The sequence below is a fragment of the Mustela putorius genome, unplaced genomic scaffold (assembly GCF_011764305.1).
Source record: "Mustela putorius furo isolate JIRA1106 unplaced genomic scaffold, ASM1176430v1.1 tig00003834_pilon_pilon_pilon, whole genome shotgun sequence".
In the NCBI taxonomy this organism is placed as follows: domain Eukaryota; kingdom Metazoa; phylum Chordata; class Mammalia; order Carnivora; family Mustelidae; genus Mustela; species Mustela putorius.
The window spans coordinates 134,878,376-134,900,325 of record NW_025421987.1 but is presented as its reverse complement, the minus strand read 5'-3'; the positions used below and the strand labels follow the sequence as shown (position 1 = coordinate 134,900,325).

The following is a 21,950-nucleotide window of genomic DNA, read 5'->3' as shown; positions in this document are numbered from 1 at the left end:
AATTCAACATTACATGTATTTATGTTTGAAACTGGAGCTTCTATTTCTGTAATGCAAGGTCAGGTTTGACTAAAACTTTGGTGTTGATGTTCCCAGTGATTTCCTCCCGTGGAGTGTGTCTGCCTCCTGACTGTGTCTTACAGTGGCCCGTTTCTCTCCATCTTGCCTGCAGCCAGCATAAGGCAGTTTTTATTAATCCCCCGCTCACAACCCTCTACCTCTATACTGTGCAGCATGGCAGCCATGGGTCACCTGTGGCTGTATTCATTAAAGTTGGTGAAAATTAAATAAACAATTCAGTTCTTCAGTTGGACCAGCCACATTTCAAAGGTGTAATAGCCGCATGTGGCTAATGGCTACTGTATTGGATAATACAGAGAAGAAGATTCCCATCATCATAGAAAGTTGTAATGGACAGTGCCGCTTTCTCAGTTGCATTTAAGATGAATTCTAGAGCCCTCGGATGGCCTTCATGGTCCCAGGTTGTCCATCTCTTGGCAGCCATTGCCGCCTCCCGAGCCTTACTTCTGTCCCCTACCCCGTGGCACTTCTTGAACTGTGAAGCTCAGGGACTTTGCATATACCGTTCCCCTTGCCCTACTCTTCACCATGCCAACTACTCATTTTTTGGATCCTGGCTTAAATGTCACTTTCAAGAGAGACCTGTTTGCCCCCATGTTCTAAAGTTATTTGCTCCTTTTATGTGCTTTCTTATACCCTCTACTTTTTCTGCTCCAGAGGAAAATTCCATCAGCTATAATATTTGTGCTATTTATTTAATGTCCATCTCCCTCACAGACAATACACTTCTTGAGGGTGGGATAGTGGTGGTCCTTTCACCATTAAACCCCCGATGCCCAGGACAGTGCCTAGCACGGGGTAAATTCTCTGTCACTATTAAAGTTGGAGTATTTTGAAAGTTCTAGATCCTCTTGAGAGGCAGAAATATGTTGGGTGAGTAAGTGAAAATTTCATCAAAAGGGGCATAGATTTAAAAGCAATCAAGAGACCCTACATATTAGGAAGATAGTTACTTATGGTGTTTAGTTTTTTTGTTGCGAATATGGCTTTTAGGATATAAATTTTACAAGGGCAGTTTGGAGCTGGACTAGTCAACTGGTTTTCAAATCACCATCTTGACTTTGGTGTACATGTAGTTGGGGGTAAATGAGGCTATAAATTGAGGTGGAATAATTAAAGTTGGTGGATTAAGGGGACTGGCTAGTTTGGGACAACCCAGGGTTTATGGCAGGTCACTGAGCTGGGCTTTGGTGGGTTAGGGCAGGCTGGTGAGACAGCTGAGATTGGGGGAGGGGAGACAACACAATGGTCTGATCTTTCTTGTTCTATTTAAAACACCCAGGTAGGAAAAGCTTGGGCCCAACACTTCATACTTTTCCACAGGTCTTTTGAAAAAATGTGAGTTTCTTAAGAAAACCTCTGAGCGTCTAACACGTTTACACCCATTCCCTCAGGAAAAAAGAAAGAAAGGGAAAGAAAACAATTTGGAGTCCCCAGAATGAGTTCTGACTTTGGAGTTCTCCTTCCTTTTCTTTTCTCTTCTCTTCTTTTCTTTTTTCTTTAAGTAGGCTCTCAGCTCAGCACAGAACCTGACATGGGGCTTGAACTCACAACCCTGAGATCAAGACCTGAGCTGAAACCAAGAGTCAGGTGCTTAATTGAGCCACCAGGTGCCTCCTGACTTTGGATTTTTATCCCATACTATCTGTGGCTGCCTTCTCCCCTGTGGGGAGTAAGAAGGAGTCAGTTCTCAGAACTGTTCTCCCTGGTCTCAGTTTGGAACTATCTCTATCCTCAGGATTCCGGAGTTCATCTTAGATCATTGACAGCTTTTGGGGTCTTTTGAAAGGATTTTAATAAAAAAGGAGAAAAAACCCCTCAAAACAAGGAAAGTGAATTTTCTATGAAGATTTCGAGTACCATTCAGATCATGTATGAAGGTGAAGCCACCCTTGTCCATTTTAGTGGCCTCAACCCCATCCCTGTTTGCAGGTTTCGCTCTTTTCCTGTAAGTCGGTTACAGAATTTCATGTGTTTATACACAAGCAATAAAAACTACAACAATCTGAAACTGAACAATCTGAGTCTGCTCAGTTTGTGTCTCTTGTTTCGAAATCTAATGAGTACATTTGTGTTTTTCTTGTTTCTGACTTCCTTGGGCATGAGGCCTCCCCCCAACAAGACACCGAATTCTGATAGGGACACAGCAAAAGTGACTGAAAGCCAGCAATACAGTTGTGAAACCATGTCTACTCTTAGTTTTCATACCGCCAACAAAACTGGAAGTGAGTGCTGGGTACCAGCCAAATCATCACGTGCCTTGGGGACTGACTGGGTGCTGAACTGTGAGCCTCTGTCTTGGCCTTTCAGAGTATAGTTTGTTTGTTTGTTTTTTTAAAAGATTTTATTTATTTGACAGAGAATGCTAGAGAGGCAACACAAGCAGGGGGAATTGGGAGAGGGAGAAGCAGGCTTCCCACTGAGCAGGGAGCCAGAGAGCCAAATACGGGGCTCCATCCCAGGACCCTGGGATCATGACCTGAGCCGAAGGCAGAGGCATAACAGAGGGAGCCACCCAAGTGCTCCCAGGGTATAGTTTAAAGTCACACCACCTGGGTTTGAATTTTAGCTCCACCGCCTTCTAGGTTACTGTGGCAAGTAGCCCCAGTTTTACTATATGTTAAGAGGGGACAATCATGACTACTTCATGGGCTTTCTTGTAAGGATAGAGTGGGATGATTGACATAAAGTGCATAGTAGGCGCTCAGTACCTATTGGCTGTCAAGCACATTGTCATTACCACTTGTATTCAACAATTTCATCTTATAAATAGACGGACCAGTTATTAAAGAAAGAAAAGTTTCGACAACTGAGTCCTCTGTGTTCTAAGGAAGAGATGTAAAGCATTCTTCCCTATAATGAGAATGTGACTGCCAATAATTCCTATTAAGAAACAAAAAGCCTTCTGGGTGGTTGGCAATCCCCCTATTTCCTGTGACGTGATTTTACCAAGAAAAAGCAGAAACAAGTGAAGGAATGCCTTTGATGTCTGCTCACCTAACATTAAGAACTCACTCTTGGTGTCTAGAGGAGTATGAAAAAGCCCCAAATTCTGACTTGGATAGTTTTTATTGTATTTGTAAATACAGTAGAAATGTTTTGGGTTTGAGTTCTTCAATTAAGCCCTTAAAGAGTTCTTCATTTGAGTTCTTCAACTGAGATCTTCAATTAAGCCCTCACTTTAATAACATTTATGTTCTGATTATTAATGTTGTCCATTGTCGAGCAGCTGAAAATTCAGAAAAGCATAAGAAAGAAAATTAAAAACCTGCCTAATCCCAATGGTGTGGCTGTTAGTTAACATTTTGGCATATTTTCAATATATTATATGTGTTTAAAATTCAATTTGGGGGGGTGCTTGGGTGGTTCAGTTGGTTAAGTGTCTGCCTTTGGCTCAGGTCATGATCTGGGGGTCCTGGGATCAAGCCCTGCATCGGGCTCCCTGCTCAGTGCGGAATCTGCTTTTCCTTCTCCCTCTGCCCCTGCTAGGGCTCTCTCTCTCTCACGCTCTCTCAACTAAATAAATAAAATCCTTAAAAAATTTCAATTTGGGATTATACACCTAATTATGTACTTTTCATTTACTAACTTAGACAATCATTAAATATTCTTTTACAACATGATTTTTGAAATAGCTCTGTGGTGTTCTACCATATGGCTGTTCTATAACTGATTCAAATCCATTATGAGTTATAGGATATTTAGGGTTATTTCCACTTTTTCACTGTGGCAAACATCCAGGAGTCTAAGTCTATCCACAGTGTGGTATATTTCCCCTGTAAGCAGCATATAACAGACCCCCAAATTAGGGGTCGTTTTTGGAAGTATTTTCCAGTGATATGTTGCTGTTGTAATTCTTCATTTCTTGGCTCACCAGCGAGGCAGACCCTGCTTATCCACTCTCCACATACTTAGAAATTACTTGTATTTCTGTGTGGATTTTGTGTTTAGGGCCTTACACATTTAGGACAAATTCAGCCTTTTCTTGCAGTGGAAAGGTATTTCTAAAAGAGGCATATTGGGGTGTTAGGCTGCTTCAGATGGTAGAGTATGCGAATCTTGACCTTGGGCTCATGAGTTTCAGCTCTACCTTGAGCATAGAGCTTACATCATAAAAAAATTAAAAGAGGCATATTATTATTATTATTATTATTATTTTAATATTTTATTTGTTTATTTGACAGAGAGCTAGAGAGAGAGCACAAGTAAGCAGAGCGGAAGGGAGAGGGGGAGAGAGGGAGAGAGAGAGAAGCAGGCTCTCCGCTGAGCAGGGAGCCCAATGTGGGGCTCGATTCCAGGACCCTGGAATCATGACCCGAGCCGAATGCAGCCGCTTAACCAACTGAGCCACCCGGGCGCCCCGAGGCATATTATTTTTTTAAAAGATTTTATTTATAAATTTATTTGAGAGAGAGAGGGAGGGAAAGAGTAAGAGAGCACAAGAAGGGGGAGTGGAAGAGGGAGAGGGAGAAGCAGGCTCCCCGCTGAGCAGGGAGCCCCAAAGAGGCATACTAATCTTTGTTAGTTCTTACTGGTGATTTCTTTTTCCTAGTTGTTTGGTCATGGCCAGTGTAAAAAACTGGACAGACAGCTGACAACACTCAGAAGAGAAACATATTTTTAACTCTTGAACACTTAGTCATCTTGTGTAAATTTGAGTCATGCAATTGAGAGATTATTTAATGGCAGGTATAGGTGGAATTTTGTACTCTGACTTGTTTAGGAACCATGAGCCTCATTCAGATTCAGTTCTGGCTGAGGGATGCAATGCCGTTCCAAAACCCCATCCTTGATAAGCTCGTACGGGTTTAAAATAGGCCACCTCTTACATCAGGTTGGATCTGCTTTCCCTGTCCCAAAACCCCTCACCGAGATTTAAAGTGATAAAAATAAAAAGAGTCATTACCTAAAGTCAATAATACCCTCCCTATAGATTGTTTGATCCCTCACTCCCAGGTATATGGCCTATGCAAATCCCTGAATTGTCCTCATTCATATTTCAGACTCCCCTTCCCCACTGCCTACCCTGGGAGGAGGAGATCCCAACGGGCATCTCTTCTGAGTCCCAGATTTTCTCTGCTTGGCGCTGCTTCTCAAGGCTTCCCTAGATACCCTCCTTTCTACTACCTTTGTCCAGCAAACACTCCTGGGCTCCAGGGGCAGGTAGGGCCCTGGGCACTTGTCTCCAACTCCCCAGGCCATCCCAGAGAGAATCAGGAACAGGCAACCTTCTGGGTCCTGCCTTCACATCTGTTACCGCCACAAATTTTTTTTTTTAAGATTTTATTTATTTATTTATTTATTTGACACAGAGAGAAATCACAAGTAGGCAGAAGTAGGCAGAGAGACAGGCAGATAGAGAGGGAGAAGCAGGCTCCCTGCTGAGCAGAGAGCCTGATGTGGGGCTTGATCCCAGGACCATGGACCTGAGCCAATGGCAGAGGCTTAATCCACTGAGCCACCCAGGCCCCCCTGTTACGCCACAAATATTTAAATGCCTGTTATATGCTAGTCTGTGGGGCTACAGAAAGAGTAAGACAAAAAGTCATGACCTGCAAGAAGCAATCTGAGGGACAAATACTCTGAGGCTTATTTTATAGTGTTTTAGGAAGGAAGAACAGGAGAGACAGCGATTGTGTCCTAGCCTTGTGTCCTAGCCCCTCGTATATGGAGGTCTTTAGAACTGTCCTTCCCCTCTCTTTCTCCCTTCCCAAGAGAATGGAAGGACCACCCACTAAGTTATGGTACTGGTGGGTGATGTGGTGCAGGTGTCACTTGGACGTGAGGTCAGAACCGGGGAATGCCATTAGCAGATAGATGCTTGGGCAGAGTGACTGACCCTCCGCGAGCCTCAGTTTCCTCATCTGAACCACGGGGACGAAGTCTCCTCCTGGCTGTATGGGTAAATGAGAAAGGAGCAATAGTGCCCGCTTGGGGGATAGCTGCCACTTCTGGGGAGCACGCTGCTGGCCAGGCGTGACTTGTCTGGTGCTTGGCAGCCTCCTCTCCCCCAGGGCCTGGCTGATCATTAACACAGAGTCCACAGGACGGCTCTGGCCGCTGCCTCCCAGGTCAGAAAAGAACTGAGGAAGAAATGGTCTCATCAGAAGCCCTGTCTGGTCCCCTGGTGGTGAGGGGCGTTGTCAGGATGTGCTCCCGGCAGGTGGGTGGGGCCAGAGCACAAGGACGGCCTCTGCCGACTCAGAGCAATGCAGATGTGAAGGGAGACGGCCCCACCGGGCCAGGCAACGCGCCTTACCTCCGTCTCCTCGCAGGATGGACCCAACAACTTATGCCCAGTTGCTGAAAGAGTCTGGCAACCAGGTCCTGAAGAACGGGAACTTCTCCCTGGCCATCAGAAAGTACGATGAAGCCATCCAGATCCTCCTACAGTTATACCAGTGGGGGTAAGTGCTGCGATTCACCCCCACCTTTGGTTCTGGGTTTTGTTTGTGTTTTTTCAGTAAATGGAAACTCCCTCTGTCACTTAGGTTTTCTTCCCGTTTCTTATCACACCGCCTAGTTTCTGTTTTCTTCTCCCCCCTCCCCCCTCCCACTTCCTATGTATCTGCTCCGTACTGGGAGCTCAGAAACTGCACGGAGAATACTAAGTAATGGGGAAATAGAAAGTGAAACACAGGGGGCAGTTGCACAACTTCGCCTTTTGTCTGGTGATGGGAATCAGCGTTCCTGGGATGATTCAAGGTCCCAACCTCCCCTTCTGTCATTTATTTTGTTTTCCTGGTTCTCTGCCCCCCAACCCCCTTGCATACCTCCAGGGAGCTCAGGCTCATCTCTTCCCCTGCCCTTCAGCTTCAAGTCGACCTGTACCCAAACATTTTAGTACCATGACATGCTTAACAATTATGAAGGACCCCTAAGAACTTTTATTTATGTAAGCTGAAGCTATCCGTGTAGCCTGGATTTGAACTTAAAACTGAGATAAGTTTAAAATATTTATTCAATCACCTACTTAAAATTTCAGTAAGAAACTCATTTGATGTCAAACTCAGTCACGTATTTTGATGAAAAATAAGTAGATTTTCCAAAACCAGAAGCTTCGTGAGAAGAGTGGTGCATTTTTCCTTTTTGCTGAACTCTTTCTCAATAGAAGACATCTGACGTCTCCTATCTGCTTCACGTTCAGTTCTTTGGGTTATCACACATGGTGTAGCCCCTGGAAGATTCCTGGAATACATGTGAGAGAATGTGTGAAAAAGGCACATAATGTCCTTGTTCATTGTTACCACTGTACCCAATTACTACAATGTAGTGGCTTAACATAGTATATATCTATTATCTTACAGTTTTGGAGGTTGAAAATCTGAAATGAGTCTCGCAAAGCTGAAAGTGAGGTGTTGGCGGGGCTTGTCTTGTGCAGAGGAAAATCCATGTCCTTGCCTCTTTCTGCTTTGGTGGCTGTCCGGACGCCTTGGCTTGTGGCACCTTCCTTCATGTTCAAAGTGCATCCTTCCAGTGGGCTTTTGTGTTGTATCATGGTCGTCTGTTCTGTATCATGTCTCCCCCTGTCTCGCTCCTACAGGGACCCTTGTGATTGAATCCTAACCCAGGATAGTCCCCCCCAAGATCTAGAAATTGATCACATCTGCAAAGGGTTTTTGTTTTTGTTTTTGCCAATAAAAGATAATAATATTTAGGAACCATGATTCAGCCTGTACTATGGTGAAAGTCTTTGTTTGACCCTGTGGACCACCTGAAATGGTCTTAGGAAACCCCAGAGGTTCCCACACCATGCTTTGGGAACAGCTGCAATAGAGGTTGTCATTTGTGGGGGGGGCATGCAGCCTGAACTTGTGCTAGGAAATGCCACTGAATGAAATCATGGAATCACTCCTTCTACTTCTTACCTTCTATCACCTTGATGTCTACACTCTAACTGATGTGAGTTGAGTGTCATTGGTTTGGGCCTGTAATTCTGCCTCTCCTGGCTCAGATCAGAACTGTGTCAAGGCTGGGCCTAGAGTGCAAGGCATCTGACTTTCTTTCTTTCTTTTTTTTTTTTTAAAGAATTTATTTATTTGAGAGAGTGAGCAAAAGAGCACAAGTGGGGAGGGGTGGAGGGAGAAACAGATTCCTGTCTGAGCAGAGAACCCCACATGGGGCTCGATTCTGGGACCCCAGGATCATGACCTGAGCCAAAGGCAGATGCTTAACCGATTGAGCCACCCAGGCGCCAATAGCATCTGCCTTTCTTAAAGAGGATATGCTGCGCAGTGGTTATGGCTGTGGACTGACCCCACACTGTGGGGCCACTAATGGGACTTCTGTCTGGACCCTTGTATATTGTCTTTCATGACCTTCCTGACACAGCTGCTGTCTGCCTTTCTGCACCTGACAGATGACATAGGGAATTAGGTGCAAGTGCTCTCAGGAGGAGGGGACTGAGGGAAGCAGGATGGTGCAGGGGAAGGCTCCAGGTAGGGATGGTGTGTCACCTGGGGGCAGCTTCAGCCTGATGCCCTGCAGCATTCTGGAGCATGAACTGTGCTAAACAGCTGGTCCCACTTTGGGGGCAAGGGAGCTGACCTTTTGATTCTCATGTAAGTCCGCCATCTGTTGTAGGCTCTCTGGCCCTTAGGAGTTGTCCTAAGGAGTGGAGTTGTATTAGTCATCTTAGGCTGCCATAACAAAATGCCATTGACTGGGCAGAGTCAACAACAGGAAGTTATTTCTTGAAGTTCTGGAGGCTGGTAAGTCTGAAATCAAGATGCTGGCCAATTGAGTGTCTGGTGAGAGCTCTCTACCTGGCTTGCAGATGGCTACCTTCTCACTGTGTCCTCACAGGGTGGAGAGAGAGAGAGAGAGAAAGAGGGAGAGAGGAGGTTCTCTGGGGTCTCTTCATATAAGGGACTAATATTATTACAAGGGCCCCTCTTCATGACCTTCATGACCTCAGCTAAACCTAATTACCTCCCCAAAGGCCCCATTTCTAAATACCATCACACTGGCGGGCAGGGATTCAACATATGGATGGAGGGGCACAATTGAGTCCACAGCAGGGGCATAACTTCCTGGGGAGAGGGCAGCTCCCATTAAGCTGAGGGCAAATCTGGAGAACAGGGCACTGGGAGTCCCTAGTGGCAGATGGTGCTCACTGCAGCTGGGGACAGCAGTCCGGGCCTCAGGGTCTCTGGGCTGGACACCTGCAGGGATAGTTTCCTTGCCAGTCACCCCTGGCTGCCCCACTGCTCCTTTTTGTGTTTATGGGCCCTCGTTCCTTCACCTAGAGGGAAAGATGGCTATTGACAGAAGCGGAAAATGCAAAACACTGAAGATGAGGCAGTGGTAGAGCTGATTTTTAGTTTGCTTTTTATTTATGCTTATCCGCATCACCTAACTTTTCTGTAGTGATTTGTAGTGCTTTTGCAATTAAAATAGTCAATAAAAAAGAAGTATAAGCCTAGTTTTTTTTTTTTTCCACATACGTGGCTTGAATTCAGTGACACTTGGGCTTTAACACAGCATGGTACACTTTGCATTTGTCTTCAAATTTTGATGTGGTTTGGCACCAACGTGATCATATTATGCCTAGACCCAGGCAAGAGGGACCTGCCATGACATGCTTTAGAGGGCTTTCCTGTGGATCCCCTCCATCTGCGCCCACCACCCAGGCAGGAGTCTGTGGGACCACAGGCTTTACCCACCCAGAGTCTTTTCCTCCCCTTTGGTCCACTCCATGTGTACCAGGACCCTGGAGTTCCTGCCCATGGACTCTACTCCCAGGGTCTTCACAGACCTCCTACCCGCAGCCCATTCTTCTGAGGGCTGACCCAAGTTCAGGGGTGCAGACACGATTTGGAATCATGCTTCCTGTGGCACGGGATGAATGCTGAGGTAGAAGGAGTGGGCAGGGGTGCCAAGTTCAGGGGTGCAGACATGACTTGGAATCATGCCTCCTGTGGCACGGGATGAATGCTGAGGTAGAAGGAATGGGCAGGGGTCCTGGCTCACTCTGCCCTGACACACTTCCTACAGTTCTAAATTTGAACCAGTTATTGTAGAGTAGGAAGATAAAACATATTTTATGGAACACTTTGGGAACTTGGTTTATGACCTTCAAATACTTGGGCTAGCCCCATCCGATAGGACCTTCCCTGATGATGAAGATGTTCTGTAATATAGAATGTGACTATCAAGTACTTGGAATGTGGCTAATACAACTAAAGGACTGAATTCTAAATTTCATTTAAATTAAATTAAATTAAATTAAACATGAATAGCTTCACATGGTCAGTGGCTACCATATTGGACAGTGCAGATTAGCCCCAGGGTGTAAGATCCCCTTTTGCACTCTGGCCCTTCACTACAATGGTGATCATCCTGCACCTGTCATGGTAGGTCCATGCGGAACGGTGCAGTCACATGTTCTGAAAGGCCTTTCCCGTGAGAAGCTCTGCATCCATCCAGCGTGGACATGCATGTGGAGGAGCTCACCCCACACTGCCCCAGTCAATGTCCGGACTCTGCTGAGGCTCTGTGGGAACTCCCATCCTCTCCATCCTTACGATGGTCCCTATTTTCACGGTATCTTCACCAAAGCACTCTCTAAAACAATGAAAAAAATCTGTGGAGATCAGGCAGAGGTAGAACCGAGGTGCTGAGAGAACCTTTGTCCTGAAAAGGAGCAGAGCATGTGGGAGGGAGGAAGGATAGACTTACACTTTGCAAGTGCCCTGGGATTTCGAGGGGGTTGGGGGAGCAGGCATAATAAGTGCAAATTGGGACATTAACTGGTGATGGTGGCAGCCAGGCCCAGCATTGTGGCCTTCAAGGGTGATTTTCTGTCTTTGCGGAAAGGTAGCTTTACTGACCACTGGTCTGTTCTTTCTGACAGGGTTCCCCCCAGGGAGCTTGCTGTGCTGCTTTGCAACAAATCCAATGCATTTTATAGCCTTGGGAAATGGAATGAGGCCTTTGTGGCAGCCAAGGAATGTCTCCAGTGGGATCCAACCTACGTGAAGGTATGGTGACAGCTAGGAGCCCTGCCTATCTTCCTCTCACCCATCTTCTCTCCTCCCTTCTTTTTCAAATGTGAACGTGAGGGGCACCTGGGTGGCTCTGTTGTTAAGTGTCTGCCTTTGGCTCAGGTTCTGGTCTCAAGGTCCTTGGATGGAGCCCTGCGTCAGGGTCCCTGCTCAGCAGGAAGCCTGCTTCTCCCTTTCCCACCCCTCCTGCCTGTGTTCCCTCTCTTGCTGTGTCTCTGTCAAACAAATAAAAAAGATCTTTAAAAAACAATAAAATAATAAAATGGAAACGTGAGAAGAGCTTTGCATTCAACTCTTTGCACTGTAGACAGATGCCCATAGGGCATGGGAAGCCCATCTGGAGAAGACTAGCAATGCTGGTGGCCACATGTGGAAATGCCCTTGTCAAGGGAGCTTGTGGTGTTCTGATGTAGTTACATCATGGCTGGGAGGCTGAAGTGGTCTTCGATGTTTGCAAGTTTCGCTTTAGCAATGCTTTGTTGCTGGGGGGACACAGCTTTCTGGATTCTTCAGGAAGAACTTCTTACGTGGAAATCAGTCCCGTTGGAGGGACCTAGGAGGTTTGGCAGGAATGCTGTCCCTGCCCACTCTGCAAGGCACTTCCACATTCTTCGCACCTTGAGGCAAACAAAAGGACAGGATGACACCATCATAGTTCTTGAGTAACTCACTTTCCATTTGGGGAGAGGACGGAAAGCAGAATTAGAGACCATAAAAGAGTTGTCATTCAGAAGCTGCTGGAGGCCCATACAACTAAATATCACATTAGTGATACAGACCATTATAGTGAGGCCCCAAGGTGGGAAGAGCACAGCCCTTTCTCCCTAGCGCTCTGCTGGGGACTGGTTTCTGCAGCTGGGAGGAGCTCCTTTTCCCTCTTTAAGGCTTCCTTTTCCCAACTGTTGAGGGAGATGCTACCTGAATCCTAGAGTTGCTTCAAGGATTAGGAGACCTTGGTTCAAGTTGTTGGCACTCGGTAAATAGGAGTTTGCATTATTTTCTCAGGGGTCTGCATTTTGTGTGTGGTTGCTAGAAGCAGAACAGTGGGAAGTGGTGAGGGGCTTTGACCTACAGATTCTGGATTCTACATCCTCTAGGGAGGGATTTGTCTATTTTACCTTAAGTGTCTTCTATTGGAGAGTGGATACTTTAGGAATTATTGAGTAACTTTGAAAATGGGAAAGCATTCCTGAGGAAATCTCCCCAGAGGCGTTTTAGGATTTTCCCTATCCCCCAACTGGTTGGGGAGAAGATTTGGGGCATGGGCACATACCCTCAAGCGGTGGACAGACTTCCTTGAGGGGCCAGACCTGCAGCAGTCCCCAGCAGCACAGTGACCAGGACACACCCCCCATTCTTACTCCTGGGTGTCTCCTTCTTTTCCCATTCTTTCCTGCCTCCTGTCTTCCCCAAGATGTCCTCTGTAGGGGAGGAAGAGTGCTTTCTGTCTATCTTCTTTTGGTTCGGTGGCTGGGACCCTGCAAATATGACTGACAAAAGAAAAATTAACAAGAGAAAAACATAAAAATTTTATTTCCTGTTAATTTTTACATGACACAGGGGTCTTAGAAAGACCCCAAAAGAAGCAGGTAGGCCTGAGAGCTTATATGCATTTAAAAAAAAGATTTTATTTATTTATTTTAGGGGTAAAGAGAGACAGAGAGGGATGGGGGGAGGGGAGGAGCAGAGAGAGAGGGACAAGCAGACTTGGCACTGACCGCGGAGCCCTACTAGAGGCTCGATCCCATGACCCTGAGTTAATGAGCTGAGCCGAAATCAAGAGTCGGGGCTTAAAACTGACAGAGCTGTGCTCCTAGAGCTCTTTTACTAAAGAGAAAAAAAAATTGTGGAGTTGGGTCGGACAAAGGAAAGGGGCTTAGACTTCTGGGGCTGTGGACTGTGGGAACACAATACATGGGAGAACCTGATGGGAGGGAGATCAGGGCTATTTTAGCAGCACTTAGCTGTGCTGGTCCCTCTCAGTGCCAATTTCCATCTTCTTCATAGCCATAAAAATTCCCTGGGAGAGGGGATTTATGGCAATCCTTGTTTCTCAGACCTTCCGCTTTTAGTCAGATAAGGGAAGCTCCAGGAAGGCTTCTTTCTACATCTGTTGAATCTCAAATGCCCTGGGCTCAAGATAACCCTTATGCCGAAGGGTCATATTTTGGGATGGCATATTCTGATCCCCTTCATCCCCCCACCAAAATAAAAGATGAAAGAAACTTAAATCTGAGGAGGGAAAGGAAGTGGGGAATTCTGTATCCAGCTTACCAGTTGGGGGAAAAAAGCCCCACCTACTCCCACCTCTTTTCTCTGGTTGTTATCTTAAGTATTAGACTTCCAAATAAAGGCGAAAGCAAATCGATAAATAATCAGAGATTTGGTGTCACGTGAGGTTTTTAAGTGTTTGCTTTTTTTTTATGAAGCCGGTTGGTGAACACCTTTCATTATCTTAGAATTGGTCTTGGTAGGTCCTGGTGTGGATTCCTTTAGAGAATCTAAGAGGGGAAAGGCAGTATCACTTTGTTCCTACTCGAGGTACTCAGTTGTATGAGGCAAAACTAAACCATTTTCCTCTGTTACTCATTGTAATTTTCCTCTCCAGAAAGAAAAAAATGTTTGCCTTTGGTGTGTACATTGCCTACAATGTGGAGCTCAACACATCTCAATGCTTGTCATTAGCATTTTCCTTGTTTTTTTTTTTTTTTTCCCCCCCTGGGCTACATACCCAGTGGAAATTGTGTTTACTTTGATTGAAAGGAGCAGGGAACAACTTCTGTGTTTACATGACCATCTCATTTCTTTTCTGGAACACTGCCATCATAGGATTTTTTTCATTCTCTTCTTGCCCGGGCCGCGATTTGAGGCATGAATAAATAAGCCACACATGTAATTGGAACCAGGCCTGCTTCCTTCGCTCCGTGTCATGTATTCAATGCTGTATAAGTCATGGATTTGAAAGTCATTATTTTCTCGGCGGTTAAAAAATGACAGGAAAAATGTGGCACGCAACAGAAGGTGGGAATGCTGTGTCTAGTGCTTGTTAGAAATCTGTGTTTACATAGAAGTGAAACCTCTACAGTTCCTTTCCCCAGGTCATCAGTCTTGCCTTTCCGTTTAGCAGCTAGTTGGAAGAGATGGGCAAGTTATGATTTTACTTTTCTTCTGTCCCAGGGATACTACCGAGCTGGTTACGCCTTGCTGCGTCTGCTCCAGCCTTACGAAGCAGCTCGCATGTTTTTCGAGGGTCTGCGACTTCTGCAAGGCGCTCCGGACCAGATTCAGGTCGCTGACTTCCTTGTCGGAGTCTTCACCACCATGGGCAGTAAGTTGGAACTGGGGGGAGACTTTGTTCTTTCTTTCCTTTTTTTTTTTTTTTTAAAGTCTTTGTTATTTTATTCCAATGGTTCCTGGGGAGATCATTCTAGGGTGTTTCTTTGTAGCTGATTTATGTCATTTGAATGGAACTGATTTTCACATTAGAAAGCATTTTGGAAGCTTTGGTGGCTCATGTCCTTGTAAAAGCAATAAAATCCTTTTGCAGAAACCACTTAAAGCGCTGCTGCTCAGACCTCAGTTTTCCATATTGCTACTTACAGATCTTTCCCTCTCTACGCTACTGATTTCATGTGATTTGTGCTCTTTTCTGTGATATTTGCATGTGTTTCTCCAATACACCAAGAAATATTCCTCTTCGCTATAAAAATACTGTGGAAGAGCTGATGGAGTTATTTTCAGGAATTCTCTGCCTTTAGTGCTGCGGTTCTTGGTCACAACGCTTGGAAGAATGAAGAGGGAGAGTGGCGGGCAGCAGAGCAGAGTTCACTGAGCGATTGTACAGAGCTCCTTGGGGGGAGGGGCCCGATGGGTTGCCTCTGGAGTTTCTAAGTTTAGGAGTTTTTATGAGCTCTTTTTTTTTCCCCACAAAAAGATAGTCCCACAAATCTTAAACAATCAGAGTGTGCTGAGTTGTGCCAATCAGGACTTTGGTCATGTATCTACCTATTAAGTTAATATCAAGCACAGATGGTCATTTTTTTTGCTGACATCTAGGGGCTTACGTTTTAACTGCTCCTTACCCATGATAGTGACAAGTGCATTGCGCATAATTGTCTTCTTTTAGAACGTTTTGCAGAAGTCATTTCTGCAAAGGCTGCAAAGCAGAATGTCACTGTGTCCTGTCTAAGCTGCCGAACAGGATGTCAGTGCTGTCCTGACTTCGTGTTGTCTTGTTAGGGACGCTGGCCTGGAATACCTCACTGTCCAACCAACTGCTAACAGAGGGTCATGTGGAAGTGGATGTGGTGCTCAGGGTCTCACCTGCCATGCTCACGGCCATGGAGGACCTGGGCACTCAGTGTAGGAGAGCTGCATGGGGGCCTTTCACGCTGCTGCCTTGAGTTATTACTCTAATGACCTGGTGGGTGAGCTGGCTTTGTCAGCGGGTTGGGTTAGGCAAAAACAGAAAACCATAGAACACCGTGTAATATACTCCTTGCCAGTGACAAAGGAGCTCTCTCCTGCTTATCTTTCATGGTCTAAAGTCCTGCCAATATAGGCCATTGTTTTCAAATATGGTGTTCGATTGTGTTTAAAATTGTACCAATGCCCACTGAGTGACAAAATCAATTGTCACACATGTCCCGATTCTAGAGATGTTAGAATGTGAAAAACAGCACATGTTAGAATTGTGGGAAAAATGGCCTCGGCTTTCAGAGGTGGGGAAATTGATTCAGCTGTTACAGATTCAACTGTTCCCACTGTGATTGTGGGAAAGCAGCTATTGTGGTCTGTGGCCAGCATTCTACAAATTTGGGCAAATTTGGGAGATGGGGTGGGGAGCGGTGAGAGCCATATCAGGCAGGCAGTGGGAAGGGGTTAGAAGGGGGCACAGCTGAGTCCCTTGGTCAGAGAAGTAGAAGATCCCCAGACAAATGCTGATGGATCCCAGCTTTCCAGTCAGCCTTTTGCTGGCAGTGACCAAGCCTGCTTCCCTTTCCTCTGAGTGTGATGGATAGGCCTGTTCCCTACCATCCCTCATGTTTTCTCTGCATCTTCGTAAAGTCACTGCTTATTTCTGGGTGACTGCTCCCCTAAGAAATCTGGATAGTTTCCGCTTTGCCGCCATCTTGAGAGGGGGTACTTCATAGGACTTCTAAGGGTAATGCATTCCATACTTTTATACCAAAGTATTACTATTTGGAAAGTAAATGTATGCCCAATTTCTAAAGTTTGAAAAATATATTTATGGAAATTCTGTATCCTTTTGTGCAATATCTATTTATTTTGATATTTACTTATTTTTGATGATGATCCTAGAGGAGGTGCTGTTTTTCTGGCACCTGCCCTTGCTCCTTGGATGATCTCATTCATGAGTTTGAGAGAAGTGGTTTGGGGGATCATGAGATGCAATGGGCCACTAGGTTAGAAGAATGTGTATTGACTAAGAGAGTTGATAGATCTGAGTCCCTGTCTTTGTTTTTGTCACTAACTAGCTGCGTGATATGCCATGAAGCCTGACCTTATTTGTCATCATTTCTCATCAGTTGGGTGAAAATAATATTCATCACATCTTTCTTAAAGGACATGAGGTGTTTTATTTTTAAATTTTTTTAACTTCTTTGGAGTTTCTATTTCCTCCTCTACAATCAGAGATCATAGGCCAATGCCTTGTTGGTTGTTTGAGGGATTAAATATTAACATATATCACTGGGCTTGGTAGATGGAAGAGCTAAGTGACTGTTAGTTAGCTCACATCACATCGCCTGACTCTTGGGGCATTGAGTTTATAGATGAACCTAAAGAGATTGCCACTTTGTTCCATTATAGAGGACTTTAACTTTGGAAATGCCTCTCTTTCTGATATTTTTAATTTTCTGTTTGTCTCTCTGTGGTCTTAATTGGAGGACCTTTTCCCAAATGTTCTAGACTCTGCCAGGGTTAAAATTCCTAAACTATGGAATTTTCTTTCAGGTGATCCCATTGTTTTGCAAAGTTTCTTGCCCTGTTTTGATCATATTTTTACTACTGGATTCTCAACACAAGTGTGGCAATCTGTAATAGAAAAGTTGGCAAAGAAAGGATTATGGCATGTAAGTAAAAGAAGAGGGCTCTCTTGTGGGAAAAGTATATTCTTAGTTAAATGGATTCTTTCTGCCTGCATTGGGGAGGGGATTGTAATTTATTATCCATTTATTTTGATGCCAAAATAACTTTTAACTGCACCATTGTTAAAGATGGAAAGTCACTGAGGGATATTAATTAGCCAGTTTCTGTTTTTTTTTTTTTTTAAAGATTTTATTTATTTATTTGACAGAGAGAAATCACAAGTAGGCAGAGAGGCAGGCAGAGAGAGAGAGAGGAGGAAGCAGGCTCTCTGCTGAGCAGAGAGCCCGATGCGGGACTCGATCCCAGGACCCGAGATCATGACCTGAGCCGAAGGCAGTGGCTTAACCCACTGAGCCACCCAGGCGCCCCTGCATCATCTTTTTATACCGCATTTGCTAGTGTTGGCCCAGAAGACCTGCCTGTGTTGCTCTGAGCACTTCTGTGTGGCTTTTTTTTTTCAATTAAAAAAATTTTTTTTTAAAGATTTTATTTATTTATTTGAGAGAAAGCATGTTCATGCATGAGAGCACGAGAGAGAGAGAGCGAGCGAGCGCGCAGGAGCGTGTCTGAGTAGGGGGTGGGGTGGGGTGGGGGTGAGGAGGAGCAGAAGGAGAGGGAGAAGCAAGCTCCCGGCTGAGCGGAGAGCCCCATGTGGGGTTCAGTCCCAGGACCCTGGGATCATGACCTGAGTCGAAGAGAGGCGCTTAACCCACTGAACCACTCAGGTGCCTTGCTTCTGTGTACCTTTAAGGGACTGCTGCCCACAGATAACAGTGAGGCCACAGGAACCAAACCAGGGCTGGGAATCCAGGGAGTGGAGGAGCAGAGTAGACTGAAAGCCTGGGCTTCAGTATCACACAGATGCCTCCTCAAATCATAATCTTCCACTTTCTATTTTGGACTAATTACTTCCCTTCTGAGCCTCATTTCCTCATCTGTAACTTGCAAGATATAAACTTACTCCCACAGGGTTTTGGTGAGGATGAGAACTAATGGACCAAGAACACCTAATAATAATATTAGCTAATGTTTATCAAGGGCTTACCATGAGCCAGGCACTGAGCTAACAGAGCGTTACAATAGCTGGTGTGTGCTCCATGCCCACTGAATAGTAGTTGTCGTGATGCTGGGCTCTCAGTGCACATGGAAAGGGCTGGCCAAGCGAGGCAGTTCAGTCAGGAAAGGCCTGCTGCGCTTTCTGAAGCTGGGCAGTCCTGAAAAGTCACCAAAAGCAAGAGCAACCCAAAAGGCCTCTAGAGCCAGACAGGGCAAAGGACTTTAGAATATAGAAGTCTTCAACTTTTAAAAAGCTCATGGATTCCATTGCAAATCTAATGAAATCATGGGGTTCTCTTAGCATGTGCACACAGTTATGGGTAGAGTTTCAGGAGGTTCATGGGAAATCCCCTAAAGTCCAAAAATGAGTTCCCTGAAGCTCACTCCTATATTAAAAGGTCTAGAGAAAGCAGGCAGGCAAGGAGAGACCCAAGAATACAGCCCAGTGGCAGGTCCACTTGGCCCAGTATTCCAGCTGTGGGGCCCCGATCATTTTTTTACATACTGGAAATAGAGACATCTTATAACAACAACAACAACAGCAACACAACAACAACAACAACAAAACAGGTCAGCAATCAGGATTGTCAGAACCCTGAGCATGTAATTTTTTTAAAAACATTTTATTTATTTATTTGACAGAGAGAGAGAGAGAGAGGGAACACAAGCAGGGGGAGCGGGAGAGGGAGAAGCAGGCTTTCCGCTGAGCAGGGAGCCTGATGGGGCCCTTGAACCCAAGACCCTGGGATCACGACCCGAGCCGAAGGCAGACTCTTAATGACTGAGGCACCCAGGAGCCCCTAGAGCACGTCCTTTTGATACTGCGGTCTACTCAGGGTGAGCAGTAAAGAGTGATCATCAGGCTGAAAACCTGGAATCCAGATGTGGCCAAAGGCTCAGTTCTTGTAGTCCCACGTCTACTAGCAGGAGCATACATGGCAGAGGCTGAGGTTGAGCCTGGGTCTCCCATTGTGGCCCTACCAGAGTCTGGAGCCCTGAGACCTGTTGGCACACCTGGATGATCTCAGTAGGACAGGCTCTCTGTGTGACTTGGAAAAATCACTTAGCCTTTGTGGGAGTCAGTTTCTTCAGTGATGCTAGATAGCATCTGTGGTTTAACAACTGGCTTTCTGAGGGAAAAAAAAAAAAGTTTGTCAATTTCTGTAGTGTCAATACTGACCAATTTTTTTTTTAAAGAATTTATTTATTTATTTGACAGAGAGATCACAAGTAGGCAGAGAGGCAGGCAGAGAGAGAGGAAGGGAAGCAGGCCCCCTGCTGAGCAGAGAGCCTGATGCAGGACTCCATCCCAGGACCCCGAGATCATGACCTGAGCCGAAGGCAGTGGCTTAACCCACTGAGCCACCCAGGCACCCTCCATGACCAATTTAAAGTCACTAATAGGGCGCCTGGGTGGCTCTGTGGGTTAAGCCACTGCCTTCGGCCAGGTCATGATCTCAGGGTCCTGGGATCGAGTCCTGCATCAGGCTCTCTGCTCAGCGGGGAGCCTGCTTCCCTCTATCTCTCTCTCTCTCTGCCTGCCTCTCCATCTGCTTGTGATTTCTCTCTGTCGAATAAATAAATAAAATCTTAAAAAGAAAAGAGTCTATTTAAAAAAAATAATAAAGTCACTAATAGAGCTATAGGTCATAGCATTGGGAATTTTGAATTGCAGTTGGCTCTCATGAGCAATGTCTCATGGACATTGGGGAGGGTATGTGCTTTGGTGAGTGCTGATTCACAGACCTGTACCCCTGGGGATAAAAATACATGTTTATAAAAAATAAAAAAATTTAAAAAAGAGTCTAACGGACCCCAAACCCTTGGTGCTTATGAGACACCAAAGTGCTGAAGAATCAGCTGGAATGAGCTACGTGTAAAGGATTGGATTCTTCTGCTTGCTAAGTAAGCTTTAAGAACTTTGCAGGGAGTCATCTTTTTTTTTTTTTTAAACCCACTGTACTCTGAGCAATGCTGCACAACGTGCCATCCTCAGCAGGCTGTGAGGAAATGTGGAGAGAGCTGAGTTCTCAGTGGGAACAGGGCATTGGCTGGGCAGAGGGACTTCGAGTATAGATCAGGCTATAAAGCTTGGTAGACAGCTTAAAAAGAGAGGTGGGGCTGGAGGGGATTTTGTTTTGTTTTTTTGGATTGTTTATTTTAACCCCAAAGATAACTTCTGCTTTAATAACCTATGTGGAGAACATGATTATTCCAGCTTTTTCTTTTTTCTCCCTTCTCATCAGTCATTCCTACTTTTGTCAGCAAGAAAAGACCGGCTACCAAGAAATATCCAGGTCCCAGAGTTATCACTGAAGAGTCTCTTTGAGGTAAGGTGGCTTCTTAAATTGTATGGCTTCAAGTCCGGCCACCCAGGCTTGTATTTGGGACCTCACCCTGTCTAAGGGGACCTCAGCTGTCTCACCGCAAATTTATTATTTATAATCATCTCAGGCTTGGGTCTCAACAACCCAGGTTTTACTGACCCTGAACTTTATGAATGCAGAAGTTTGACGTCTCGTATTGACAGAGTGACTTCCAGGATTCTTCCTGTGTGTTTTTCTCCTCTAGAAATATGTCTTCATGGGACTTTATGAGAAGATGGAACAGGTGCCCAAGTTAGTACAGTGGCTTATCTGCATTGGTGCAAGTATTGAGACGATAGGACCGTACCCTCTTCATGCCCTCATGAGACTCTGTATCCAAGCAAGTGAGTATTCTCCCAGTAATGCACTGCCCATGCCGCCCTCACAGCCCTGAGCTCCTGTGCTCTGCTGAGCTCATGAGACACCAGAATTCAGCCACCGGAAGGTGGAATAGTCATTTGATTTGAATACGCAAATAGTCTGATTATTCAAATGCATGAAGACAGCAGGGAAACAGCATTATGTTTTTAAAATTTTTATTGTAGTTATGTTAGTCACCATAAAATGCACCATTAGTTTTTGATGCAGTGTTCCAAGATTCATTGTTTATGCACCACACCCAGTGCTCCATACAATCTGTGCCCTCCATAATACCCACCACCAGGCTCACCCATCCCCTTGGCCCCCTCTGCTCTGAAATTCTCAGTTTGTTTCTCAGAGTCCATAGTCTCTAATGGTTCGTCTCCCCCTCCGATTTCCCCCAACTCCCTTCTTCTCTCCATCTCCCTTCCTTATACTCCACAAGTTATTCCTTGTTAATTCCTTATACTCCACAAGTAAGTGAAACCGTATGATTATTGACTTTCTCTGGTTGACTTATTTCACTCAGCATAATTTCTTTCAGTCCCATCCATGTTGATACAAAAGTTGGGTATTCATCCTTCCTGATGGAGGCATAAGATTCCATTGTATATATGGACTACATCTTCTTTATCCCTTCATTCGTTGAAGGGTTTATTGCACTATTGGGTATTTACCCCAGAGATACAGATGTGGTGAAAAGAAGGCCATATGTACCCCAATGTTCATAGCATCAATGGCCACAATAACCAAACTGTGGAAAGAGCCAAGATGTCCTTCAACAGCATTGTTTTTATTTTTTCTGGGACCTGGTAAGCTACAGGGCCCAAGTTAAAAGGATTCTGTGTTCCTAGACAGATGCTGGCAGCAGACAAGCCCTGAGACCCAAGCAGGGGACTTGGGACAGACAGCTTTGGCTGGGAGAGCTCCCTGAGGCTGTGGAGTTTCTTCCTGCTAATGAAGGCACAGG

The 21,950-nt window shown here is 45.3% G+C and overlaps 1 protein-coding gene across 4 annotated transcripts in view; it reads left to right on the top strand.

The window, feature by feature from the left end:
* Positions 1-6,351: 6,351 nt before the first annotated feature.
* Positions 6,352-21,950, top strand: part of TRANK1 (tetratricopeptide repeat and ankyrin repeat containing 1) — a 77,356-nt gene continuing 61,757 nt past the window's right edge. For 3 of the 4 annotated variants that reach the window (XM_013059914.2, XM_004759395.3, XM_004759394.3), the window contains exons 1-6: positions 6,357-6,488; positions 10,937-11,063; positions 14,265-14,415; positions 17,064-17,182; positions 20,501-20,584; positions 20,826-20,964. In XM_013059914.2, the coding sequence (XP_012915368.1) occupies positions 6,358-6,488; positions 10,937-11,063; positions 14,265-14,415; positions 17,064-17,182; positions 20,501-20,584; positions 20,826-20,964 (751 nt within the window). In that variant the 5' untranslated portion in view covers position 6,357. Of the gene's footprint in view, positions 6,489-10,936; positions 11,064-14,264; positions 14,416-17,063; positions 17,183-20,500; positions 20,585-20,825; positions 20,965-21,950 lie in introns of all 4 variants that reach the window. The other variant, XM_045089092.1, reaches the window with a different exon arrangement.